Source organism: Podarcis tiliguerta, assembly GCF_965153285.1.
Source record: "Podarcis tiliguerta genome assembly, chromosome: 7".
In the NCBI taxonomy this organism is placed as follows: domain Eukaryota; kingdom Metazoa; phylum Chordata; class Lepidosauria; order Squamata; family Lacertidae; genus Podarcis; species Podarcis tiliguerta.
The window spans coordinates 55940152-55967806 of NC_139540.1; the positions used below are offsets into that span (position 1 = coordinate 55940152).

General features: G+C 41.4%; 3 protein-coding genes across 7 annotated transcripts; all 3 read left to right on the forward strand.

Moving 5' to 3' along the window:
• Positions 1–93: 93 nt before the first annotated feature.
• On the forward strand, positions 94–8296 carry LOC310681441 (putative 2-ketogluconate reductase). Of its 2 annotated transcripts, XM_083449211.1 has the most exons (6): positions 94–1574; positions 1917–2330; positions 3114–3285; positions 4339–4517; positions 5050–5146; positions 6806–8296. In XM_083449211.1, the coding sequence occupies exons 2-6, from the start codon at positions 1949–1951 to the stop codon at positions 6960–6962; spliced, it is 987 nt and encodes a 328-aa protein (XP_083305337.1). In that variant the 5' UTR covers positions 94–1574; positions 1917–1948; the 3' UTR covers positions 6963–8296. The 2 variants fall into 2 exon arrangements, with proteins under 2 accessions (XP_083305337.1, XP_083305336.1); XM_083449210.1 differs by having other exon boundaries at positions 94–2330.
• Positions 8297–9747: 1451 nt separating this feature from the next.
• On the forward strand, positions 9748–18954 carry LOC310681439 (putative 2-ketogluconate reductase). 4 transcript variants are annotated; one of them, XM_083449208.1, is made up of 6 exons: positions 9748–9975; positions 11379–11763; positions 12873–13044; positions 14944–15122; positions 15612–15708; positions 18321–18954. In XM_083449208.1, the coding sequence occupies exons 2-6, from the start codon at positions 11382–11384 to the stop codon at positions 18472–18474; spliced, it is 984 nt and encodes a 327-aa protein (XP_083305334.1). In that variant the 5' UTR covers positions 9748–9975; positions 11379–11381; the 3' UTR covers positions 18475–18954. The 4 variants fall into 4 exon arrangements, with proteins under 4 accessions (XP_083305334.1, XP_083305332.1, XP_083305333.1 ...); XM_083449206.1 differs by lacking the exon at positions 9748–9975 and adding an exon at positions 10366–10476; XM_083449207.1 differs by lacking the exon at positions 9748–9975 and adding an exon at positions 10419–10643.
• Positions 18955–21004: 2050 nt separating this feature from the next.
• On the forward strand, positions 21005–27226 carry RBFA (ribosome binding factor A). The gene is made up of 7 exons (XM_083449750.1): positions 21005–21327; positions 23248–23290; positions 23396–23572; positions 23991–24103; positions 25224–25308; positions 26230–26306; positions 26620–27226. The coding sequence occupies exons 1-7, from the start codon at positions 21122–21124 to the stop codon at positions 27014–27016; spliced, it is 1098 nt and encodes a 365-aa protein (XP_083305876.1). The 5' UTR covers positions 21005–21121; the 3' UTR covers positions 27017–27226.
• Positions 27227–27655: the final 429 nt, after the last annotated feature.

Sequence of the window (27655 nt, forward strand, 5' to 3'; positions counted from 1 at the left end):
TGTACAAACTCACTGCAGCCTACATTTTCAAATCAAATGGAAACTGGTTTGAGGGAAAGCACTAGGATTCTTCAAGTAGCTTTAGGATAGTGTTGAAAACATCTCTGTCACGTGAGAGATTTCACGGGTGCCATTTGCTTACCCAATGGAGACTGGTGTCTTTATGGTATAAGGTTTTAGTTACACATATATAAAACTTGAGTTTTATATATAGGAAGGAGGGGCTCACACTCCAGCACATCTTGCTTCCCCATTAGGAAGAGTATCCACACCCAGTTGTCCCTGGCAACATGACAAACTTCTATCATGCAGAAGGAGGGTGCTTAAGAGGGCCAGCTAGGTCATCAGCTTAACAAAGAAACTGGTTTGAACAATCCAGCAGTTCCTTCTACTACATGCCCCATCTTATAGATACAAAACTGCAGGCTTGGTGAAGACCCTAAGGTGTAATCCAAACCAACCTCCCAATCCTACAAAAATAGATATGAATTGTGACTGTCATGGGTACCCTATTCCAAACACCAACAGTGGGGAGCATCCTGGAGCCATAGAAAATAGGGATGTGCATGCAGCCTCAGTCACTTTCAAAAGTAAAATAATACATAATACCCAGTGGAGTTGCAATACCAAATTCGACTGCAACTGATTAAGAGGCTGCTTGGTGTTCTGTTGGACATACCATCTACAGGTTCAGCTTCTGTACCCTTAAAAATGTGAACTGCCCCAAACAGCACTGTTATATCTTGTCCTACACGAGCCATTTGCATGAGGAAGATGACACTCCCCAATATGCTGCAGTAGCCATCTTGTTTCCCCTTGCATTTTTGGTTTCCCAAGAGAACTACTGACCACTGTTGGCTACCCCAGCTTTTGAACCTCTCACGTCAAGCAAAAGCGGAATCCATTCATGGCATAACTGAGAAGAGTGCAAAAAAGTGGTTGTTGGGTTTTTTTTACATACTAAAGCAAAGTGATTGGATTGTACCCAACACTATATAAGAGGAGTTCAACTTGAGCAACACCACATTCCCTACCTCTCCCTTGCAGCCCCCTCATGTGTCCCCAGACTCTACTCTGGGGGGTCCTTCAATGCTATGGAGTAGATTTTGAGTTAGGGGTGCTGCAGGGGAGAGGAGTGGGAAGTTTTGTGCAAGTGGAAGTCTGCTGTGCAAGTGGAACGGCGGTGCTGGATGCAACCTGTTGTTTGCATTTGAAAACATTTCTTTATATTATTAAGACAATGTTGAGGTTATAATCAAATAAAGAAGTGCATTGTGGTTGAGTCAGATTTAGCAAACAATGTATTTGGAGTGGGTTTTTTTTTAAAGAAACGATATGCCAACGTTCTCTCTGTTGATTTACTAGTAGAGAATTATGCATATCTTTAACGCTCATGGATTGAACTTTGTTGGATAATTAAATATGTTTAAATTAGTTTGGATTATACCCATACTTGGCAAGCAAAATGGCTTACAAAGTAACTTGATAAATTCCAGTGTTCAAAGTTCAGCAGTGCTGAGATTTGCATGCTACTATTTCAAGACATCCTTTCGATGAGCACAGCTTCACAACCGGTATTGTGTTAATTTTTGAAGTTTCCTTTTCTCTTGAAATAATTGCTTCACAGATAATCAACCACACAGAGGTTTTCTTGCAATCAAGCGGTATATACATTTTGTTAAATAAATAAAATAAACAGGAATGAGTTTATGAGTGCTATCGTACAAGTCTTGACAGTTTAAGGATCAGGCTTTGTGAAGTTTGATTTTAAGAGATTCAGACAGGTTTACATCTTTCTGACCATGTTGGTCTTCCACCAATTCTTTGTATATTGTATGCCTTGCATATTGTATCACAATGAAGGAAAATAATCCAGTATTTTGTGGCGTGGTTCGATTGTTCTCTATGCTTTTCAGAAAACTAGTTGTCTCCCATCCTTTCGAAGATCATGCAAGATTCCAAGTTGCCTCTCTTACTGATCAATGAAGTAGGTGGCACCCTGGGAGTCTTAGAAGCGCACGTGCCGTTTCTGAAGAAACACTTTCGACTTATCACCATGAAGGAATTCCTCGAAAGCAAAGAAGACTATCGTGCTCAAGTCCAAGCTATTTACTCGTGGTGGCATAAGCCAGTCATCGACAGGGAGCTCTTGAAAAGTCTGCCTAACTTAAAAGTGATTTCAAGTGCAGGAGTGGGAACGGATCACTTGGATTTGAAGCTGATCTCTGGGTTTGGAGTGAGAATCGCCAACACTCCTCATGCTGTCCACAGCACTACAGCAGACATTGGCATGGCCCTGCTGCTGGCAGCTGCCCGAAGACTCGTAGAAGGTAACACTGACAATACTGTGCACATTTCTTTACAGTTACCCTTGTCTCATTTTCCCGAGCAGTGAGAGGTTCCAGGGCGGAGCACTTATCCAGATTTGATTCCCTTTGGAAGGAGGTCAATTGAGGCTGGTGACAGGGATGAGGAGTCAGATTATTATTCAGGTGATGGAGCGGAGGACTCCAAAACAGAGGACATGTAGGGCCAGAGCCAGAAGTGCTGCTACCCAGTGAGCTCATGGAGTCAACATAAGCCTGGCCAGAGGAAGTGGCGCTGTCATCCTCTGACTTGGAAGACTCCATGGAAAGGGACGTGCAACCAGAGTCTCCCACGTTCTGTTGCCGGAAGAGATTGATGCTGAGAGCCAGGCCCCTTTAAGCAAAGCAGCACCTTGCAGTATGGGTGAGGCTCACAATGGGGAGGTATCAATGCTGCTGATATACAGGAAAGAAGCTCGCTTTGTTCTTTGCTGAAACAACATACAGTAGGAGCTTTCTGTTCAAAGAGTACAGCCTGAGCCTCTGCCTTCAACCTGAACCCTTTTCTACCTAGTATTGCACCAGGTTGCCCTGTATCCTGTCTGTGTATATGAAATTTTGTATGCAATATGACTTTTGTTATGATCTAAACAAATAATTTAACACTGATGTGTAATGAAAAATCACCTATTTACAGCCTCAGCTGAATAACTCAGATTGCTTACAAAAATCACTTTCCCCCCTAGAATTCTGTTTTTAATGAACACCTCTTCTCCACCCACCACCCCTTATTTTGTCATTTTGCAGGTTGCCAGATTGCTGTTTCCCCTGACACAGACTATTTCTCTAATAACTGGTTAGGAGAGGAAGTCACTGGGGCAACTCTGGGTATCATTGGAATGGGAAGCATTGGGTATAAAATTGCTCAGAGAGCCAGAGCTTTTGAGATGAAAATTCTTTATCATAACAGGAACAGAAGGTAAAAATACACAGTTTGATGCCATACAAAATAGAGCGTATCTTCACCTCTAAAGCTGTTTTACCCCCCAAATCTTTGTGCGTGGGTGTAGAGAAAGATCAGCTGGTCTTCAGACATGAACAAACACAGCTGTACTTTTCAACTCATATTTCTGCTTAATGTGATGAAGAGAGGCTAGCCTATTGTGCTTAGAAAAGGCAAGCTATCCGGTGAGAAAATGATAAGGATAAATAAGGGCCATTTCACACAAACAAATTTCAATTCTTAGTAAATGAGGAAACTGGCTATGTAGCTTGTTACAGCATTCACCCAAATCCTATGAAAATATGTGAAATCTTTCTGCCAGTCTTCCAACCCTCCCACTTTTTTCTTTTTTCAACCCTCCCACTTTTTTCAAGAGAGCCATGATTTAAGGCTGATATTCATCCTGAGTGATGTCTGAATTTGGCTTTTGCTGTGTTCCGTTTCATCCTCACTCTGGTTTTCTAAGCGGTTGCTTTGCTAGGGAGGAAACTAGATATTACAAAACCCACAAGGACTGCTGAAAAGAGCCAGGGGCAAAGCTCTCTTCTTCCCTTCAGTAACACATTGTGGAACCTACCTGTAGTTCTCCTGTACTTCAAATCAGGATATTAAAAGAACTTAACCTCATCATGATGGAGGAAGGGAGAAGCTCTACTACATGTGGTTGCCATTTTTGGTGTGTGTTTAAATAATGTCAGAGTTTGCTAGGCAAAAGTACACAGCTCAGCTCATTTTTATGCTAATATAGATGGTTTTATTAAATCTCGTTGGCTTGATTGCAATATTTAGGTTTTTCAGCTTTGAAAAAAATATTTAAACTTTCTTAATTTCTTTGCTAGAAAGATAAATATCAATATAATATACAGGGGAGACTGGAACATTATTCTGATTTACTGTGTAGCCTTGAACTTAGTGGTACGGTTCACCCATTGTTCTACAAGGGATCTGCACATTTGTGAATTCCACCCCCCCACCCCCCAAGAAGTAGCACTTGTTAAACAGATCATCCTTGTTGTTGTTTTCTGTCAGGAAAGAAGATGAAGAACAGGCTGTGGGTGCTTGCTATTGTGGGGCAATAGAAGACTTGCTCCAGCAGTCAGATTTTGTGATGCTGGTTGTAAATCTGACACCTCGGACGTACAAACTGATTGGGAAAAAAGAGTTGCAGCTGATGAAACCCACAGCTAGTCTTATAAATATCTCTAGAGGTAGGTCATAAAGAGCTGCTTGAAGAAAAATATTGAGTGTTAGGACTTCAAAGCACAGCACTGTCTGAAAGTTGCTTTGCAAAAAGGCTTTCAAACAGCCCAGTGTTCCCCTTTTGAGCAGTTGCTTTCTGAAGAAGCCCTGCATTCTTTATCACAACATGTGAATCTGTGCTCAGCTTAACATCGTAGTTTGTTTTGAGAGAAACAAACTACAAGTGTTGGCTCACAAATTGTGTTATACCAAGGCTCATGGTCTGTTGCTCCCAGCTTGATGAATGGAGGTGTGTAATGAGATCACTTCAGCAGCATGTACTTACGTTCTCCTTAACTCAGAAGGTGGTGGTCTCTCCTTGATTGGAGCTTTTATAGCAGAGGCTGGATGGCCGTCTGTCATGGATGCTTTAGTTGAGATTCCTGCATTGCAGAGAATTGGACTAGAGGACCCTCGGGTGCCTTCCAACTCTATGATCCAATGAAACCATGCAGTGCACCGTTACCCAGCGGTTATCATAAGAACATGATTTCCACACAGGGCAAGTTGTAGACCAAGATATGCTTGTGGAAGCTCTTCAGACTGGTGTTATTAAAAGTGCCGCTATGGATGTCACTTATCCTGAACCACTGCCCAGGTAAACAACTATGTATTTATCTATTTTAAAAAATGAATGACTATACTGTAAGCACATTGTAAACACTGCAGGAAAGCATAGGAGTAACCAGTGCTAAAGTTCAGACTTACATCTCTGCCTTCTTCCACTGTATACTCTGGGAAGTAGTCGGAGAACCTATATAGTACACAACATGCTTCCTTTCCAAATTGAAGCCATGAGGCAATGGGAGGACAGTGTGAGCAGGTGTTAAGTAAATGTTTGAGTTAGGGCTGAAAGCTTTCAACTGCAGCTGGGATTCCTAACTGCATCTTAAAAAATCCCTTGCCGCCCACCAAGGCCCCTGTCCTTCCCAATTTGTTTAAAAAGTGTCTTTGGCTTTTTTGTTACTGTTCATTTGGAAGGATCGCTTGATTTTTTTGTGGAGGAAGGGGAGTATGGTCTGCTTTTAATCTTTGTTTTATTTGGGGATTGGGGTGGAGCCTATTTTCGGATGTGCAGTTTTGAGCATGGCCAGTTTTTTGTCTATAAAATGGGAATTTTATGCTGTTCCCGAGAGTTTGTAGATTTCCGTATGTTCCTCCAGACCAAAAATAGTTGGGGGCCCTGCAGTTCAAAAGGCAGTCCTATAATTGTAGTGATTATCCCTGCACCACAGTTATACAAGCATTATGCCAGTGCATTACAGTTGAGACCCCATGCACCTTTTATCATGCATATAAGACAGGAAAGGAGGAGTGTTATTCCATTCATAACAAACAGCCAACTCTATTTCTCAGTGCAACATACATTGCACACCTACACCCTCTTCCTCCCAAAGACATGGGCTTATGGTCAGTTGTCTGACTGCATAGATAGCTGACAGAATACTCCACACATGAATGTATGGCATCATTGTGATTGGAGCAAACATTTTGCGAAAGAGTAGGCTATATAGTCCAAGAAGAGGACGCACTTCAGCCATGAGTTCTTAATGTACAAGGAGATATCCAGAAGTTTAGTGAGAATGAGCAATGCAATGGGAGACAGAGGGTGGGGTTTTGAGTCGTCCGGGGCTCCCCACTGACTCCAATGTGAGTGTTTTCATTTTGCATTACCTGTTCTGCAGTTATAATGGTGTGCTGGTGCCATGGATGCTACCTGCACCTGAGGTTCTCTCTCCTCCTACCTAACGCGCGAACTTCCTCAGTTCATGTTGGTGAATCAGTTAAACATGTATTAAACAGCACCAACGCAACAGTGATCCAACACCAATGTAATCTACAACACTTGCATGTTTTTGAGCTTCTAACATGCAGGTGGGCTCAGGGGTGACCCAGTCTCCAACTGCGAGCGTAAGTCGTGGGTAGGATTGTTCTGTTAATCATCTACTTTAAAAATATAAATTACATAGATCTATAGTAATTTATTTATATATAACTGCACATTAACTATTATACTCTACTAAAGCACCTGTATAATCAGAGGGAGTAAATATTAACCACAGGGGCCGAAACTGAAGGGTACACTTGCCTATTTTCAAGTCATTTGACTTTGATACATTGCTAGAATATGGATGATTGCCAAGTCAGATAACTAAAATCCTTCAGACGGTGGATAGCTCTAAGTACTTTTCCTTCATTTTTTTGAATGAATGCCACTTCCTATATTCATAACCAGTCTTTTTTATTTTCTTTGCAGAGATCATCCATTACTAAAATTAAAAAATGTTATCATAACACCACATGTTGGTATTAAAACACACAAAACTACTTTTATGATAACAGAGGAAGCAGTAAGCAATGTATTGGCAGCTCTTAATGGTCTCCCAATGCCCAGTGAAGTGTTTCCTGACTAAACTTGCGGGCTGTCATCTAACATAGCGACATGGAACTATTCTACATTTTTCTCTAGTGCAAGAAACATATTGACAGATGTATAAATTCAATCTGAATCTCATGCCTCATGCAGCAGTGTTTGTTCTGGACTGAAGACACAAAACAAGCCAACAGGAGATTTCATGTTTTGTTAACTCCTCATCATAGTTATAGCAGATAATGTCCTTTGTTACCATTTCACACAATTAAATTTCAAACAGTGCTTGATCGTTAATATGAAAAGCTGTTGTGAAAATTTCTGTGCTTGCATTTTAAATATTATATACAATATTTATAACAAAGAAATAAAAATAATAAATGTGCTTTGAAATTTGCAAGTGAGTTACTTCTTCACAATAATTTGTAGCCAAACCGAGCTTTGCTACCTGGTAATCAATAAAAAAATTGGAAACTCTGCCTGATTGCCATTTCAAAGTAAACTTCTTCTAAAAGGTTTAAAATAAAGTACCACCACCACGGCTTTAAAAGTTATAAATTGGATAATTTAATATCTTGGTGACAGTTCTTCCAGCCCTTTTATTTTGTCAAATCGCCCCTCAAAAACCAAGTTTTCTGTGAGGGCTTTGGCACAACTCGCTTGTTCCATGCTACCCTAACTAAGCCTCCTACACTGTAATTGGAAATGTTCGCACTTCATTTCTCTACCCTAGCCAGTGGGAGCAGCAAACCATGCAAAACAGGGAATATTTGAAAGACTGAACATGTGACCTCTATTGAGAATAGGTTTATCAATGGCTGCTAGTTACGATGGCTATAGACAGCCTTCAGTCCCTGCATGTAAAGCACATTTCAGGTAACATTTTTTTAATGCTAAGAACCTCAAATAAAATAATAAAGTTGAAACATAGATTTTTCTTTTCATTTGTTGAGGGGCAGGGAAGAGTAGGTGTTTTTGTGACCGTCAACATGCTCAAGCAACCTAAGTTTTATTGTCTTAAGCTCATGTGATTTTGTTCCTAACATAAAATTTATTGCCAGTTCACCAATGAGAAACTAAAACTATCAATACAATAAAGGCTAATCAACCTATTGTCTGTTTTATTGTATGAGTCTTATCCAAGAAACAATGAACTTTAGAGAGAGAGAAACAGAGATATTCTGAGTTGCGTTGCATGTCATGCTTCTGGTTGTTTTACTCACATGTGAAATAGCATTTTGAAAAACTGTTGGCAGAACCTGAAACTTTGGGAAATTATCTTTAAAATGATATATGAAAATTAAAAAATGGGTTTGTAGGTTGACATTTTCATGGAATTGCGGTTGGGGTGCATCAACAGGAGAAGACCAACACATTCATGCTGCATTGAGCAGGGTTCTGCTCATGTTACTCCATAGTTTGTTACACTATGGTTAGTCCCATGTTCATTTTTTCAGTGGAGGACAAATGAGTAAGTCTTCAAATGACCCAATTGTGGTTTCAGAACTGTAGGAAGAAGAATTGTTTGGTGTTGCTCTTTGACCATCTTCCTTAACTTTTTTACATGCCCATCTTCAACACAAAATTTCAAAACCAGAAGGAGCAGTTTGGTATTTGCACACCCCGTTTTGTCTTTGCACACCCTCACAGACAGGGCTGGATTTAGGTTTGAGGCCCTAAGCTACTGAAGGTAATGGGGCCCTTTGTATGTCCAGCTGTCCTTTGTGAAAAACAAATTGTTGCTGTTTTTGTTTGTTGAATATGTGCTATATGGTAATTTATGGAGCTAATAGGCTTATAAAGCCATTTGCACATAACAAAATATGTATTTTATCAAAGTAATTGTTGAACCGAAAGACAACAAGAAGTATATTAATAGTGAAATACAATTAAAAAAGGGACGCGGGTGGCACTGTGGGTAAAACCTCAGTGCCTAGGACTTGCCGATCATATGGTTGGCGGCTCGAATCCCCGCAGTGGGGTGAGCTCCCGTCATTCGGTCCCAGCTCCTGCCCACCTAGCAGTTAGAAAGCACTCTTAAGTGCAAGTAGATAAATAGGTACTGCTTTATAGCGGGAAGGTAAACGGCGTTTCCGTGTGCTGCGCTGGTGCTGGCTCGCCAGCTGCAGCTTCGTCACGCTGGCCACATGACCCGGAAGTGTCTTTGGACGGCACCGGCTCATGGCCTCTAGAGCAAGATGAGCACGCAACCCTAGAGTCGAACACGACTGGCCCGTATGGGCAGGGGTACCTTTACCTTTACCTTACAATTAAAAAGAAGTATATGGGGGGGGGGGCAAGAGAGTGGGGCCCTAAACTATAGCTTGTTTAGCTTATACATAAATCCAGCACTGCTCGCAGATACTATTCATTAAGGACTGGGCTCCCAAAATACAAACAATTCATTCAAAGTGAACAGGTGGCAAGTTCTGTTTATGTGTGGAGGCAGGTACTGAACTTGGGAGAGCTTGCGCAGGCTAGTAGCTGGACTAGGAGTGGAGAAGCCTGTATTTAAGCTTTCCAATACCTATCAAGCTCATTGGGTAGCCTCAGTCCAACCGACATCAAAGGGTTGACGTGAGGATAAAATGGATGGGGAGAACTGCCGTTTACCATCCTGAGCATACTGAGAAGTAAACGTAAATAAATGACAGCGTATCCAGATAATGCCAAATTGCAAAATACTTGTTATTCTGATCTCTTTTTCTTCAACTGATATACTTATTTCCCTTCCGTTGCTGCTGGCTGCCAATATTTTCCCCTTTGGGTGAAATAACCGACAGCAAGAGGGCTGTGACTACCTCTAGTTACTATTTTATCTGTACAGCAGATTTCCTCCTGCAGGTCCTCCTAGCTGAAAGAGGCTTCACTGCAGCTTCGCTGTTTCCCAACCCAGGGAACAAAGTCCTCCCTTGCCGACTCCTTAGCTGGGGACTCACAACACTCCAGGGTTTATTCCGGGTGATTTCCACGTCCCTCAGCTCTGCTCCGAATCAGCAGGTACCAATTCAAGAGCAACTTTTCTGAAGGAGCTGAAAGACGTTTCTTTCCACAAGGTAATTTGTATTTCTTTTGGGGGCAAGCGAAGGCGCCATAGTACTTGATAGCATCTCTCTCTCTCTTTCTTAAGGTTGCTAATCTTTATTAAAGACAGGAGTGCCTGGCGTGCTCTGGTCCATGGGGTCACGAAGAGTCGGACACGACTAAACGACTAAACAACAACAAATCTTTATTATCCTTTTACTTGACGCCTTTGCCCCCTTTTGCATCTTCTAAGGGGCTGCTTGTCTGTGTAGGAATTTCCTAAAGGCAAACATTCTCACAAAACCAGCAAGCAAACCAGCCCCTGCCCTAAGCGGAAGTTCCTAAATTCCATGGGGCTTATGGCTCTCCAGAAATGTCCCATCCCTAATTCTCATTTGCTTGGGTGGGTGTTTAATTCCAGCTAATAAGAGGGGTAGATGCAAATTAATAGAGAGGGGGCGGGGTCCTTATCTGAGCTTTTTCCGGGGTGGGGGCACGGATCACATTGTCTCTGCAGCTCAAGCTTTGTGACAGTAGGCAATTCCATTTTCACCGGGGGAGGGAAGGAGTTGTAATCAGATTTTGTTTTAAATTGGGGCGCACTTTTTCGGAAAAAATACACTTGGGCGAAGTGAATCCTTTTGTTCCTTCGTTTGCATTTGTTATCGGTGAATAGCAACTGGAGGCGTCATTTCACGAGGTGATAGTGACTCACGTCCTGTAACACTTGTTTATGAAGTTGGTTTTGTATTTAGTTCGTTGAGTTGAATTTCTTCTTAAAATCCAGATATGTATTAAATTAGGGGAAAGAGTTGTGTGCACTGCAGTGCTGGAGAATTCAGAAGCATTGTGTGCAATAATATTTACAGCAGGGTCCAAATGTTCATCTTTTGATATGGTCAGGGTTAGATTACAAAACGTCTAGTATGTTTCATGATGGTGTTTTGTTTTTCTCCTTTATGTAAGTCATTAATCTGTTTCTCAACAGAATTTATACTAAGAACACTCCATTCTGGCTAATGCATCAGTAGTGGTATAGATTACCTGGACTCCCTTGGGAGGAAGGGTAAAATAACAACAACAACAACAACAACAACAACAACAACAACAACAACAACAACAACAACGAAAGCCTTGAACCTTGATGGGCACTTCCACCTTGATCTTATTCGTGTTTACTCAGAATTAAGCCCTGCTAAATTCAGTTGGGTTTACTCCCAAATTAAATCTGCATAGATTACACAATTTTGGACTGAATGCTTTGGAATGCTAATTAGCAGTCTTAGTATCCCCGCCCTTATTGCATAAAGGAACTACCCTGTTAATCACAATGAATTAGATAAAAACAATAATCTGAAGAGAAACACTGCTGTCTTCACATTAGTTTTAAAAAATGAGTTTTGAAATATAAATCCTTTTTTTCTATTGTATACAGACCATGGAAGAGAACAAGCATCCATATACACTGATAGATGCTATAGGAGGCCCAAATGGAGTATATAAAGACCATGTGGAGTTTCTGGAGAAACATTTCAAGCTTGTTACCATGAAGGAATTTACTGAAAACAAGCAAGATCTTAGTCATAAAATCAAAGCAATTTTTATGTGGTTTCACAAACCAGTGGTTGACAGGGATCTCCTGCAAAGCTTGCCTAATTTAAAGGTGATTGCAAACTGTGGCGTAGGCGTGGATCACTTGGACCTAAAACTGATCTCCAGCTTTGGCGTGAAAGTAGCAAACACCCCATTCGCGGTTTCCAATCCTACAGCAGACTTGGGGATGGCTTTGATGCTGGCTTCTGCCAGGAGGATTGTGGAAGGTACACTTTAGCTTTCCAATTAACTTGCTTTAAAACATGGTGTGAATGCAACTGATTGTGTATGGGGTTCTGTGCTTAAAAGTCATAGAGTGATCAAATAAAGGAAATTATTAAATGCTGTTTGTTGATAAAAAACATTTCCAAACAAATCCACCCTAGAAAACATATTTGGTCTTACAAAACACCTGCCCTGTAATTACCGTCTATTGGATTTTGCAAACAATTTCTTGGACGAGGAAGTTTTTTTCTCATGGTCTACAAGTGCTTGATTATATAGGCCTATAAACAGAATTAGGCATGTGCAGAGAGGTCTATCTGTAAAATGTCTATATAGTCAGCTGAATGTCTGTATAGGTTGGAGAATGCCTTGTTGAACTAGCAAACACATGGATAAACCTGTTCTACATCATTTCCAATATACATAAAATATACAGCCTAGCTGCTGAATACTGAAAGTGGGTCACAGATAATTGCACTCCCACAGATGTTTGATTTAGATCCACTAGCACAGGTATCCTTTGAAGGATGTGATGACATCCTGCTGTTGGTAGAACTATATCTTCATATCTGTTAATTTTATATATTTATACTACCTTCCAGCTCAGATTAAGAACTCCCACAGGCAAGTTCACAACAGTCAATGTCTTAGTTCGCAAAATCAGAGAGCAGTGAAAGACAAAGTAAAATGTTTAGAACAAAAATAATAGCTAGCAAGATTAAAACACACTGGTATCATGACATAATAAAAATGTCTTAATTGTCAAAAAGAGGAGGGGGACAGATAAACATCCCTAGGGAGAGATTTCCATAATTGGGGTTCTGTCAATGAAAAGGCCCTACCCCAAACATCCCCACCAATCACTCCTCGGATGAGTATAACTGTATATTTGGGCTAAAAAGGTGTGTGCCTTCAAGGAAGATTTGGGAACTGGTATGTAGTATTTTAGAAATCAACACAGTAGGTGGGTTGTTGTTGTTCAAATACAGCTCAGAGCTGTTAAAACCAGAGCAATTTGCCACACTGGGATGCGCATCACACCGTATGTTTGTTGACTGATTTCCTAAAATGCTGCAAACCTTCGTTTTCTTTTGTCCGTCTCAATTTCTAGGTCATCAGATTGCAGTTTCTCCTGACACTAAATGTTTTATGGCTGACTGGTTAGGAGAAGAAATTAACGGTGCAACGCTGGGGATCATTGGAATGGGCGCTATTGGGTATAAAGTGGCCCAGAGAGCCAGAGCTTTTGAAATGAACATTATTTATCATAATAGGAACCGGAGGTAAACCTCTGCCTGATCTTGGTGTTTTAATCTGATTTTACTCGCCTGTTAAACTTCAGCATTTATTTTGTCACAGCATGCATAAATCCATTGTACTTTAACTGAGTTTCCCTGGACTGCCTAAACATTTACTGTGAATGTTAATACAGTACCTATTAAACAAGGCCTACTCCTCTGAGAAGTGACAAGGTCATGAGTAGGAATAGAAAGATCTGTCAATTTCCGTTCTTTCAGTTTTTCAATCTTACATTTGGTTCTCTATATCTCTGCAACAATTGGGGAATTATTATTTTTTAATCCTCATGAGAATTCATCAGTATTATAATGCAGATTTTCCCGGGTGAAGACATTTTGGATTAAAGTACACATTTTTGCAAGCAATTTCCCCTAACACAATGCATTTTTAATGTTAGTTTAACTAATATACAGTGGTACCTCGGGTTAAGTACTTAATTCGTTCCGCAGGTCTGTTCTTAACCTTAAACTGTTCTTAACCTGAAGCACCACTTTAGCTAATGGGGCCTCCTGCCGCCGCCGGAGCACGATTTCTGTTCTCATCCTGAAGCAAAGTTCTTAACCCAAGGTAATATTTCTGGGTTAGCGGAGTCTGTAACCTGAAGCGTCTGTAACCTGAAGCATATGTAACCCGAGGTACAACTGTATTCAGTTTTAGGCACACTTTCTCCTAATATACGGTATTAATTTTTGCTAACATTGTTTGTGCATTGCACAATTCAGACAAGTACAAATTCCCAAGAATAGCTGTATTTTCATTTCACCAATCGTTTCTAATATCATCTCCATGTCTAGTCACTGGGCTGGTCTTACTTAGGTTTGATTTCTTTTGGAAGGAGAGGTCACTGGGGACTTAAGGTGTTTTGGTAATATCTGGGTTTGTTTACAAATATAAAATGTGATCGTAGGTAGAAGCAGATAGCACAGGACTCCTACAAGCAGAAAATCCACTGCTGCCCCATCCAACCTCCATAGGGAAGAAGTATTCCCAAATGCTTTTTTTACTTACAGCTCGGCTGTTTTACTGTCCCCCCCACCCCTGGCTCCAAAATCCTGCCTTTTTACACACACCTTAGCTGGGAGGAGGAAGAAATAGCACTTATCCCCACCCCACCCCGGCTCTGATGGATTTCACATTCCTCATAAATTTCTGTTTTGTAGCCCTGAATGCTGGTTGTGACTCGGAGACAGTCTTGCAACCTTCCTTCTCCAAAAAAGGATGTATATAGCTGGTACACTAGCTTTAATTTGGCAAAAGCACTTCTAGGTAGGGTTGCCATATTTCAAAAAGTGAAAATCCGGACAGCTTTTTTTTTTTTGCAAAGTTGTTGAGATGGTTTTGGGATTTTTTTGGGCCAGCTTCCCCCCCCCCCCCAAGTCACAAAAAAATATGTTTTGAGCTATTATAAAGGAAATTAATCAAAATTTACACTTCCGACATGGGTTGCCGTATGTCCGGATGTTCCCGGACCTGTTTCCTGTAGCCGAATCCTGGCTATGTCCGGGAAATTCCGGACATATGGCAACTCTTGTCACCTGTATATCCAGAGGTAATGCTGGTTCCAGGAGAAGGCCCAAAAATGTACAGTTCCATCCAGAAGAGCCTGGAAGTTTGTTCCTGGATTAGTAGTTCCACTCCTAGTTTGTATCTTCATTTAAAAAAAAAGAAGTTTCAGTTTATTATTAATCCTTCACTGATCCTTGACAAAAGGTCCAGGATTTTGTTGGGAAAGGAAAGAAAGAACTAGGTATCATCTGTATATTGCTGACACTAAAACTCACATCCCCAGATGACATCTGGTGGTTTCATGAAAATGTTTAACGACAACCTGGATGTTATTTTTGTTAAATGCTTAACTAGAGCTAAATGTTTGTTTCCTGCAGGAATGAGGTTGATGAACAGGCTGTTGGTGCTGTTTATTGCCCAAAGTTGGAAGACTTACTCCAGCGTTCTGACTTTGTCATACTGTCTGTGAACCTGTCACCTCAGACACAAAAACTGATTGGAAAAAAGGAGCTGGAGCTCATGAAACCCTCTGCTACTCTTATCAACATCTCTAGAGGTAGGATACCGAATCATGTTTGGGCAGTAAACCGCATTTTCCTGGAAAGAGGCTCTAGACTGACAACGCTCCATTACTTTGTGGAGTCAACACACAAGAATGAGAGACGTTGGGAGGAAATCATGTCATCTCCAGCAACTGTCCACTGCACTTGTTTCAGGAGATTAGTCTCCTAGTTTTTAGGCACTGTAGAGCTAGATAAGCCTCTCCCAACCTGGTGTCCTTAAAATGTTTTGGAGCATAAATCTCATCCATTCCAGCAGGCAGCATAGACTGGTCCATGTTAAGGGATTATGGGAGTTCTAGCCCAAACCTGGAGGGCGCACCAGATTGGGAAAGGCTGAGCTAGATTGGAACAGATGTTGGGCACACACTATAGTTCTGCAGAAATCTCAGCTGATGGCATTTTAGAGTCCTTGCTTTCTGTATTGCTGTCTATATTGCAGTCTATGTTTCGGTTCAAAGAAAACAGTACGATTTTTCATTTAGGTCAAGTGGTTGATCAAGATTCATTGGTGAACGCGCTGAAAAATGGAGTTATTAAGGCCGCAGCTTTGGATGTGACATATCCTGAGCCATTGCCAAGGTAAGAATGGTTCCACATGAAAATGCTTAAGCAGAAATCAGAACCAATGTTTGTCCATTAACTATTTGGTTTGCCATCGATTGCCCCATCTTTCGCATAATCTATGTCCCAAAATGTATTCTGACTCATTTCTGATTTGTCTAAGAACGGATGAATCAGTTTTGGTCTTCTAAGTTTCTTACTTTTCTAATCTTAAATTCATTTCTCCACATTTCCACAGCAAATGTGCTGATTTAAAGAAAAAAATATTCATGGAAATTCACCAGCATTTTTGTACAAATTTCTCCTTAAAACCACATTTTTGTACTTTAAAATGTTTGTAATTGCTTTTTTACATTTCCCCCCTTTTATGGCTGCAACTCTTCTGTTTGTTTTTATGTGTATTTTGTAATTGTATATTTCATTGTTGTGGTGCACCCTGGCACTTCGTGTTAAAGGGCCAGTTAGAAATCTAAAACATTAAAGAAATAAATATAAACATCTGGAGGGCACCATCACCAAGGGCAATTTAAGATGAAGCAGCTGGACATTTACTCCAAACCATGGCAATTGTTAATTCTTCAGGTTACTGTAGATGTGATATAGGGTTGTTATCTAGTATTAGTCAGGGTGGATCCATTAAATCCAATGAATCTAAGTTGGAATATGACTTAGCTGGGTATCACTCATAGTGTGTTAATGCAAACTTTACATTGTAATGGCTCTGAAATGTTAACTGGTTTGCATAGGCAAGGTGGTATAATTTTAAACCCCATGATGCACAGACAATACTTATGCAATCAGTTTAATAACAGTTGCTTATGGACCTTGGAATTCAGATTCCAAGTCCTCCTTTGACCTCATATGTGCAAATCTCCTTAAGTCATGGGTAGGCAAACTAAGGCCCAGGGGCCGGATCCGGCCCAATCGCCTTCTAAATCTGGCCTGCGGACGGTCTGGGAATCAGCGTGTTTTTACATGAGTAGAATGTGTCCTTTTATTTAAAATGCATCTCTGGGTTATTTGTGGGGCCTGTCTGGTGTTTTTACATGAGTAGAATGTGTGCTTTTATTTAAAATGCACCTCTGAGTTATTTGTGGGGCATAGGAATTTGTTCATATATATTTTTTCAAAATATAGTCCGGTCCCCCACAAAGTCTGAGGGGCAGTGGACCGGCCCCCTGCTGAAAAAGTTTGCTGACCCCTGCCTTAAGTGAACTGTGAAATTGCAGCACCTATGCAAATGGCTGTCATTGCATCATAAGAGTAGATCAGTCATTCAGACCTCTTAAGCCTTGAACATGTTAGCAGGCAAATTAATGGACGCAAGCAACCTTTTTTACTATTTCAGTCATACGGTTGGGTCATACTTATGGCTCCATTGTATAATGCAGATGTGAATCTTACTTGTATTTTGTGAATGCAGAAAACAATCTGAAGGTTCCTTATTCAGTTCCATCTCTATGTTCACTGTCTGGAACGCCTCAAATGAAGAAGAGGATACAAATGTTTACAAATAGATTAAAATGTGATGTGTGACTAGTGGACACACAGAACATACCTGTCATTTAGATACCTTTTTGCAGTGCTTTTTTCTGGGGGGACGCATACCCCTAAACATTTTGTGAATCTTTGTACTTTTGTCCATTTACTGTATTTATTTCCCCCGATTTGAACTATAAAATGGTGGTTTTCTTGAGTCAAAATGGCAGTAGTCCTAAACATTTTTTAAGAAAAAAAGCACTGCCTTTGTGACCCTGAACTGATTTTAAAACTAGGATTTGATTGTGCCTGTGATGGCATGTTTTAGTTAGTTTCCTTCCAATTATAGAAAGGACTGAGAGCAGTGGAGAGTTCTGCTGGCAGATGAAGGAAGGTAATTTTCACTGATTTCCCTTGAAGTCACCCGCTCTGTCCCTCATGCTGTTCTGAAGGGTCCCGCAACCCTTGGGAGCAGATTTTCGTGGTCATGAGACATTTCAGGGAGAACAAGGAATCAATCTGTCACGTCTTCCCCTTCTCCTGGCAGAAGCATCCTGTGAACAGAACTCTGTAGTGATGGGAAGTTTTGCTTCTGCCTAGAATGTTCAGTTCACATTGAGTTCAGGAAACATCATGAAACATCGTACCCTGACCTGTTCTTAATGCATGGTTGACCACATCTTTGAATGCGATGGTTATGCCCTTTTAAGTTTTGCTATATCAATCACTAGTTTCATAAGGAGTATATCAATCATTAGTAATTGTTTAATAAGGAGGTTTTCACGCTTGTCCAACTCTGTGTTCCCTTTCCCAACCTTTAATCTATTGATGATTAATGCCTATATGCAACCCTTGCATTGTCTTTGTGTTAACCAATCAGCAACAAGCACATACGTGGCAATGCTGTAATATTCAATAAAAGGGACTCCCCGAGACATGCTCGGGAGATGCCTCCCATATGACACTTGTCACTCGTCTGTCGTTTATTTCAACCCAACACTGTAGGAATGTTTTTGCCAGCAACTGCCTTGTTAGGAACCAAGCCTAAATTAATAATCTGTTCATTTTCACAAACTTTTTGTGGTAAAAATAGTGGCATAGTTTACTAAGATTTTAATTAAATTTCTGATTTATTTTCTTTCTTCCTTCAGGGATCATGCTTTATTACATTTAAAGAATGTCATTATAACTCCTCACCTTGGAAGTGCAACTTCAAAAGCTCGCCACCTGATGATGAAAAACATGGTTGAAAGTATCTTGGCTGGTGTCAGTGGTCTCCCAGTCCCTAACGAAGTGCATGTATAACATTCTCCATATGATACAGATGAAATGTTAATTCTGTGTACATTTTGCTATATCTGTCTTAAGGTTTTCGTATGAAAAATATGTATTCAATTTTTATTTTCAGTACGGGAAAAAGTTTGTACTTATATTCAGATATGAAAAAGAAAAATGAATGAATATGCTATTTGATGTGTTTCCTTTATTGCATTGTTCAACTTGTTTCACAGGGCTTTGCTAAATGGAATGGAAACACAAATTTAAAAAAAGTTGTAATATGTCCTTTTCCTGTTTTTAAAAAAATATTGCTGGATGAGATCTGGGATATTAGCACTGGGATATTAAATGAGTGTGCTGTAAAACATCACAAGAATTATTCTGAAAATGTCCATGACATTTGTATAGCTACAATCAGTACAATCCAAATAACTTTATTGTACTAGCCATTGGCCATGACAAATCTGAATCAAAAATAAATACAAGCGAGAGGGGTGTTGCACCACATAGTCTCTGTTTAGATCTCTGTGTTTCCTTTACAGTTCACTGCTATATTATCCAGGGTACAATCTGTGTGACATGCTGTGGTTTCTCATATATTAAAGTTTCTGTTTTGAGAATTACGAAATGAGATACACTCATAAGAAAAGCAATTGATGGTGATTTATTTTATTGGATTACATTTAGGTGCCTATATTTTCTTTGTAAATATGATAGCCATAGTTGTACGTCCCTAAAACAAGAGTTGACATCTCCATCTCATCAAGGGTTTGGAAGCAGGAAAGGTTATAATAATGATGTTCAAGTTTAAGAAAGAGAATCACAAGAGCACAGTAAACAAAAGTTCAGAAGAAAAAATGGTATGTTGCCTGATGATCCTACATAAATTCAGCGGTAAGTACCACCAAATTTAATGGGATTTGGGCTGCCGTCTTAATCCTACTTGCCTGGGAATAAATTCAACAGGATTTTCTTCCGTGTAGATATGCATTGTTATTCCCTAGCAAAGGAGCACAGGATTCAGCCTCAGTAAATACTCGACTATTTTTATTTGGCTTTTAATAGTTAATAGAGGTCACATACAATTTCAAAGCACAAAACATGCAGCCACATATGCACAGCATTCCTCCACAACAGTTATCTGTCTCTGTACACCAAACATGTCATCACTGAACAGCACACTCCAGCAATAAAATGAGATTGATACAGAGGATACTGATCACCAGCTCATCTCTTCCTCAAAAATACATATTTTGGAGCGGCTGAAACAGTCCCACTCTTGCACTATTTGGGGTTTGAAATATGTAGCCTTACTGAGAAAAAAAAGAAAGCACTCAAATGTATAATGAATGGGTACACATTTCAACCTTAATTGGCAATGAATTGCATGGAATTTGGTGGAACGCACATTATTATTATTATTACGGTAATAATAATTTGTATTGTCACCCAAGATATCGGACATACCATCCAGATGCAGCAATGGAGAAAACTGTGGAAGCAAGATAAAAGATTTATTGCTTGTTACACAATAAGAAAATCTTATGAAGATGATGTACAGGTGGTATATGACTCCCTCTAAACTGGCTACATCTACAAATTAAAAACTAACACTTGTTGGAGATGCAGTATGGTAGAAGGAATGATGTACCACGTATGGTGAGGATGTGGAAAAATAAAAAAATTCTGGAGTAGTATTCACAAGGAACTGAAAAAGATGTTTAAAACATCATTTGAGAAAAAACCAGCAACGTTCCTGTTGGGCATTGTATCGATAGACATCCCCAACAACAAGAAAAAAGTGTTTTTATATGCTACAGCTGCTGCCAGAATACTAATAGTCAAAAATTGGAAAGGACATTGTCCCATCAATAATGGGTTGGCAATAGAAACTATGAATTTACAGAATGACAGCAGCTATCAGATATCAATCAAGTCAGAAACTAAGAAAAGAATGGGAATGCGTGGAAGAATATATGACAAAACATCGTTCTAAAACAAATTTATTGAAATGCATTGACCAAAGTTTGTAAAGCTAAGAAATTGACAGAAGTTTTATGGGGAAAATACAAAATACACAACAGAATAGAGTAAGAAACAAAAACAAAAGAAGCTGTAAAGTGGTGGAGGGAAGTCACAGGGGTAGGAATGTATATATATACATAGAGATTTACATATGTTAAAATGTGTAATTGAATGTAATAATGTAAATAAAATAAAAAATATCACCAAAAAAGATTAGTCATAAGGTCAAGTCTACACCATACATGGTTCCCCCCCCCCAAAAAAAATAATTTGTATTGTCACCATCGGCATATAATTTACTGTAGCAATAACAAAGCAGCAATAAGCAATATTCACTGCCTGTGCACGGCCACCTCGCAACAGGAGCGATCACAAAGCAAACCCGCGTGGGCACTAATGAGAAAGCGAAGCATGACTGCGGAAGGGCTCCGCTTACCGACTCAAGAGGCGCCGGGCGCCGCCAGGTGTTCAGGGCTTGCGAGTGCGGATGCTTTGCGGCGAGAAGAGCGCTGGGGGCGCTGCGGCGGCTTCCCGCGACAGACCTTGACGGGGCCTTGCGGTGCGAAGAGGAGCAGCCGCGGCCGCGCCGCTGCTTCCAGCCGACGGGGAGGTCTTGGAACTCCTGCGCGGCGAGGGTCCCGAGCTCGCCATGTGGGGCGTTCGAAGCGCGGCCGCTGCAGCCTTTGCCTGCAGCCGAGCGACTCCGCCTCCCGAGACGGCAGCCTGGTGGCGGCGGCCTCAGGGCGGCGGCCTCGGCCTGCCTCCGCTGGGCTGCCCCGGCTGCCGGGCGCTGCGCTGCTCCGCTGCCCTCTGTGGCTCCAGGAACCAGCTCAAGAAGTTCCTCTCTAAAAAGAAGTGAGTAACGCAGCCCCACCCCCGAATAATAATAATGGACAGCCATAGATTTGCAATACTTTCCTTACCTCTCTGAGTAAGGCAGACATCTTTTGGAAAAGGATAAAGTCATAGAATTGTAGAGTCAGAACGGACCGCGAGGGTGCAACCCCCCTGCAGTGCAGGAATAAGGTAAAGGTAAAGGGACCCCTGGGGTTGCGGCGCTCATCTCGCTTTACTGGCCAAGGGAGCCGCCGTACAGCTTCCGGGTCATGTGGCCAGCATGACAAAGCCGCTTCTGGCGAACCAGAGCAGCGCACAGAAACGCCGTTTACCTTCCCACCTATTTATCTACTTGCACTTTGATGTGCTTTCGAACTGCTAGGTGGGCAGGAGCAGGGACCGAGCAACGGGAGCTCAACCCGTGGCGGGGATTTGAACCGCCGACTTCTGATTGGCAAGTCCTAGGCTCTGTGGTTTAACCCACAGCGCCACCCGCAAGTATTCCCAATGCAGGAATACTTTTGCTCAATAGGGTCTCGAACCCACGACCCTGAGATTAAGAGCCTGGTGCTGAACCAGCTGAGCTCTCACTGCTATTCACTCGGCCCTGTGCAGAGTATCAGTGACACTTGCTGCCCAGGAAGCTCATAAACGTCAATGAATTGTTTTTCTGATCCCACCCCCTCGCCCCTTAAGGAGGGGATTAGGCCCTTTCTACTGATTAATATTGTTATGAGTTGGTGGGGGGCGGTGGGGAAGTAGAACGTATGTGAGGTCCTTCTAACCCCTGGATCCAGTAAGTGTTAAGATTGTAAGCCAGGCTATTGTTGTAGTTATTGTTGTTGTTCCTGTTTCAATTTATATAGTGCCCTTTATCAAAAGATCTCAGGGTGGTGTACAGCATTAGAAATACATTACGAAACATCAATGGCAAAATCATAGTAAAAAGCATGCTGACGGACAGCCTGATACAGTGGTACCTCTGGATATGAACGGGATCCGTTCCGGAGCCCCATTCGCATCCAGAAGCAAACGTAACTAGCGACGGCACATCTGTGCATGCACACGTCGCTTTTCGCTGCTTCTGCACATGCGTGTGACGTCATTTTGAGCGTCAGCGCGAGTGGCGGAACCCAGAAGTAACACGCTCGGTTACTTCCGGGTTGCCGCGGAGCGCAACTCAAACGTGCTCAACATGAAGCATATTCAACCCAAGGTATGACTGTAGTAAAGTCAGCATCATAATAACAGTTCTCTGCCCCACACTTTCGCAGGCCCTAGATTATTTAAAACCCATAGGCTTGGGTAAAGAGGAATGTTTTTGCCTGGCGTCTAAAGACATGTAATGAGGTCGCCAATTGAGCCTCTCTGGGGAGAGCATTTCACAAATGGGGAGCCACCACAAAAAAGGCCCTTTCTCTTGTTGCCACTCTCTGAACCTGTCTGGAAGCGGGACATAGAGAAGGGCCTCAGATGACAAGTGCACCTGCCCAGGGCCATATTTAGCAGATGCGGCGCTTGGCTGAAAATATCCGCTCAGTGCTCCCAAATTACCACAAATGGGGAGGGGAAGCTGCGCACTGCCAGCCATGGGGTGTGTATGTACGCAACTCTCCCTCATGCTTCTGCAGGAGAGCAATCCCTACAGAGGTTTGGAGGCAAGCTGCGCATGCGCCAGCCATATGGTTGGCGAGGCGCAGCTGGTGGGTGTTCGGGGAAAGGGGAGGCCACCAGCAAAGCCGCGCAGCTCTCCCACTCGCTGGGGTGCCCCTGCAAGGCCGGCGCCCTGGCGCGACGAACCACTAAGCCACATGGGAAAGACAGCTCTGCATCTGCCTCTCCCTAGAATAGTGCTGCTGTATTTTGACATATGTTTGATACATTATTGCTTATGTTAAATCCATAAAACTCATATAGTCTCTCTCTTTTTTTTGAAAGGAAGAAGTTTTGGTATGATAGTCCTGCACTAGGCTCTTCCCTGGTAAGCACAGACAGATTTTTAAATTGGAAAGACAACTACGATGGAAAAGTAGGTCATGGCTGATGCACAAGATATTCCTCTCAGCAATCTGTTTTTGTTTTAAAGGCACACAAGCCATCCAGCTTGGCAAGTATATTAAAGCTTCGTCCACCAAAAGTGAAGGCAGAAGACAGCATACGTAAAAGAGCCCTAAATGTTCTGCTGCTTAAAGCTGTGAGAGATGTCCTGAGTACCTTTGAGGCTGGCCAAGAAGTTTATGACCTCAATGTGGAGCTGTCTAAGGCAAGTACAAAAAGCGCCAATCCAGCAAAGTCCCTAATATAAAGTTGTGAGACCAGAAATGTAATAGGACCGTCAAAGCCCAGTCATGAAACCTGCTCTACAGATTTCACGATGGTTTGTTGCAGTCTGACTGCAAGAACTGTAACAGAATTGGAAAAGGGCCTGTAGTCCAACCCTTGGTTAATGCAGGATATTCATCACTCCCTGTCGAAAATTGGGCATAGTAGAAAAAGTTGGATATGGGAAGTGACAGCTAGATACACAGGTATTGTTGTCAGGAATTGCTTTGCTTAGGTAATAGTAATCCTCTTCTTGAACCTCTTGAATGTAATGGGATTATTGTCACTGTCCTCTTCCAAGCTAAGAGTTCTTCACCATGTAAAATGCGCCCTTACAATTGGCATTTTGAACTCCATAGGCGTCCCTCACATCAGATTTTTCAGTATGTCGTATCTACTGGAAGACTACTGGCAGTGTGGAACATGATGACTACATTGAGAAGGTTCTACAGAAGAGTGGTCCACGTATAAGGTACTACAGTGCTGTATCCAGAGGAGGGCGAATGTCCTTGTCTAGAGGCCATATTGGCAACTTTAAAAGGGTACATTGAGTGTTGGACTTAAGAATATGTGGTCAATTGACTGGTTTATTATTTGGCTGTGGTCAAATTTCCAAAGTCTAAAATGCCACTATGTAGGTGGTATAAAAACTTTCTTTAACACTGTGAAGATGGTGATTCATCTTTAAAAAGTGCTTCTGTGATTAGCATAAATATTAAACCTGTTCACAATTCAAGTATCTCTTTAACTAACACTTTAAAAATAGTTTGCCAATATATGATTGTCTAACTCTGGCATGGCCAAACTCGGCCCTCCAGCTGTTTTGGGACTACAATTCCCATCATCCCTGACCACTGGTCCTGTTAGCTAGGGGTGATGGGAGTTGTAGTCCCAAAACAGCTGGAGGGCAAAGTTTGGCCATTCCTGGTCTAACTGGTCAAATTGTGTTTTTGTTACTCAAATGCCCAACTTTAGCTTGATTATGTTACACCGTTAGGCTCGCAAGCACCTTCAGCACATGTGGAAACATGTATGTACTGTTTTCCTTCAGATACATTCTTATGCAACATGCACAGACAGATATGCATGCTTGCACATGTGCATACAAACAAATACACACACTTCCATGCAAGTGTTCAAAATAACATTTTTGTGTGTATACACAGAGCAGTCCATGTTACTTTTCAAATACACACATACAAAAAACGTTTCTGCTTCTCTTCATTGGTATCTACTTGACTGGGTTCTGCAAGAATCTGCTCTAGAAGAGGAAGCTGTTCTGCTGAATAAACAGGAAAGAGTGGCTTGTTTCCTGTACATCACTCTCACTTTGCAGGAAATCCCCGCAAGGGTACAGCTAGCTGACATGGCCCTGTGGAATGGGGTTTGCCACAAAAGTTGGGTGGGCCTACTTTACACTTTGAAAACTGGATAATTTTCCAATAGAGTAATTAGAAGATGTTACAGTGCTTCATTTTTTTTCATTCTATCTTTGTCTTTTGATTTTGATTTTCTCCAAACACTTAACAAATGTTGTAGCTGATTTTAATATTAGAAGTTTCTCCTTCCTTCCTTCCTTCTTTTTTTTACAGACACCTTCTGATTTCACATCAGGTCCTAGGAACTGTTCCTTCATTAGTGTTTGTCAGAGACAAAGAAGATGCTGCTATAAGAGAGGTAAGGAAGAAATTGCATAACTGTATTGTTAATATGCATTGTCAGGGTAATTTCATCATGGAGATGGGATGCTGCTCCCACCCCTCCCCCATCCCACTGCCACAAAAACCAGGGAAACCCATTTTGGGATGCATTCGTAGCAACTTGTTAACAGAAATATACTATTGCACTAGGCTGATCCAGGGCGGGGTCCATTTTTCAGTCGAAAGGCCACGTTCCCTCATGAGCAACTTGCCAGCAGTGAGCAGGGTGAAGGGTTGTGGCCAGTGCCAAAAATGGTAAAATCAATGGGTACGACACTTACCTGTGTGCAATATGCTACATTCCCATTGTGTATGTCAGAATTTTCTACACATGTATCCAAAGCAACTGAAAGGCGTTATCACATTTCAGGGGCATATTGTTTGCACAACACATTAAGCCAAGCTATGGCTTACTGGAAGTGCACAAACATGCAAGCTCCTGGAGATGAGCTTGCAGCCATTTTGCTCCTTCTCGGTCCTTTTTTGCTCCCATACCGCACCAAGCTAAGTCAAGGATTTGACTTAGTTTGTCATTCAAACCCAGGCCTGTCTCACTAACCACTAGCTGTAGGCAAGGTTTGTTCCTTTTTCAGAATCCACACCAGGCTTCCTCAGCCTCGGCTCTCCAGATGTTTTCGGCTTACAACTCTCATGATCCCTAGCTAGCAGGACCCAGGGGTCAGGGATGATGGGAATTGTAGTCTCAAAACATCTGGAGAGCCAAGGTTGAGGAAGCCTGATCCACACAGTAAACCCTAGATTGACTTACCATGATGTCATGTGTACCGGACCACTTGCACGGTAACGAGGGCTTACAACTTATTTAACTTCTTGATTGTGCAAAGAAACGGCCCTATTTCTGCATATCTTAAATGCGTGTGAATTTATTTTCTTGCAGATTGAGAAGTTATTGGCCACTGCTGATTTTGGGCCTGAAGAAGAAGAAGGAAAGGAATCGGTTCAAAATGATTTCAGGTATAAAATTATAAACACAAATGTAACGCTTTGGAAAAGCTAGTTAAAATATTTTAAAATGTGTTTTCAAGCTACTGTTGGTTTGGTTAAGAGTTGTGTGCCTGTGGTGGGTGAAAGACTTTTCCACTCCTCCTCCCTACTGTAGTCTCAGTGTTCCCTTCCTAAAGTGCAGTATCTGTCTCTCTAGTTGAGGGACCCTCCAGAACATTGTGGGCTGCAGTGGGAGGGGGGAAATTGGCAAAAATTAGGCAAAGGGACAAGTATCACATACAGTTAGGGCTACTGTTCTTACTTTTTCATCCCTTTCTTGCAGTGAGCAACAATACACCAAAGCCACCACATACCTGGACTCGTCCTTTTCCTGCATGCATGATAATCTGTTTGGAATTGATCATGATGCATTAAATAAGCAAATAATTGAATACAAAAAAATGACTAAGGACAAGGAAATACAAGGAGTTGGATTGTCAGAGCAGCAGAAGCAACAGCTGGCTGAGATACAAAAGCGCAAGAAAGTGAGATGGAAGAAACCCAAGAAACCTTTTGATGATGGAATTACACCTCAGAAATACCTAATGGACAAATACAGTGAAGATGATTGGGACAGTGACACTGCGTCCTCACATGAACTGGAAAATGAACTGGAGGATGAATTGAAGGAGATAGAAGATAGACTGGAAGTAGATAACAGTACCACCGAGCACAAGTAAACTTGTAAAACAAAACTATGGCTTACCTGAGAGCAAACCCCATTAACCTCAGTCGAATTTATTTCTAAGTAGGTATATACACGAGTTTAAAATAAGGATTTTGCTTTTCACCATTAAAACAGCATATAGAGGAGGAAAACCAAAAAATTTAATGAAATATTTTTTAAAAACCTTGTTTCAAACTGTTTTTATTAAACAATTGGACAATTCTTCTCAGCTGTTCAATTTCATTTACACAATAACTTACATTTGAACAACTTTGACAGTACCAAACTATCTTCATTATAACTTGTATTACTGGAACTTAATTGGTATCCCAGTTAATAACCATGTTTACCATTGACAGGGTCAATCTTCTATCACCTTTTTTTCCAGCAATCTTTACAACAGCACTATGAGGTCAGCTAGTAAGAGTACCCCCACATTATAAGACAAGATGACACTTAATGTTAGTAGTTTTCTTACAGCCACCCACTGAGATGTGTTGAGATTAGGAAGAAATACCTGGCTAATGCTCTTAACTGTTTTCCTATACTAAGTCCAAATCCTATGACCGGGTTAGTAGACATGAGATTCTGCAACGCTGGCAGTATCTCTAATGAGAGACAGAACAGTGGCTCCAATAATTTTACTAAGAAA

Bases quoted from the DNA above. Each gene is read 5' to 3' on its own strand.
- LOC310681441 (XM_083449210.1), top strand. From the start codon at position 1,949: ATGCAAGATTCCAAGTTGCCTCTCTTACTGATCAATGAAGTAGGTGGC. The intron at 3,286-4,338 runs GTAAAAATACAC...GTTTTCTGTCAG, and splicing joins TATCATAACAGGAACAGAAG to GAAAGAAGATGAAGAACAGG. The intron at 5,147-6,805 runs GTAAACAACTAT...TTTTCTTTGCAG, and splicing joins TATCCTGAACCACTGCCCAG to AGATCATCCATTACTAAAAT.
- RBFA (XM_083449750.1), top strand. From the start codon at position 21,122: ATGTGGGGCGTTCGAAGCGCGGCCGCTGCAGCCTTTGCCTGCAGCCGA. The intron at 21,328-23,247 runs GTGAGTAACGCA...TTTTTTTGAAAG, and splicing joins AAGTTCCTCTCTAAAAAGAA to GAAGAAGTTTTGGTATGATA. The intron at 25,309-26,229 runs GTAAGGAAGAAA...ATTTTCTTGCAG, and splicing joins AAGATGCTGCTATAAGAGAG to ATTGAGAAGTTATTGGCCAC.
- LOC310681439 (XM_083449206.1), top strand. From the start codon at position 10,381: ATGCAAATTAATAGAGAGGGGGCGGGGTCCTTATCTGAGCTTTTTCCG. The intron at 10,477-11,378 runs GTAGGCAATTCC...TATTGTATACAG, and splicing joins GCAGCTCAAGCTTTGTGACA to ACCATGGAAGAGAACAAGCA. The intron at 15,123-15,611 runs GTAGGATACCGA...TTTTTCATTTAG, and splicing joins TCTTATCAACATCTCTAGAG to GTCAAGTGGTTGATCAAGAT.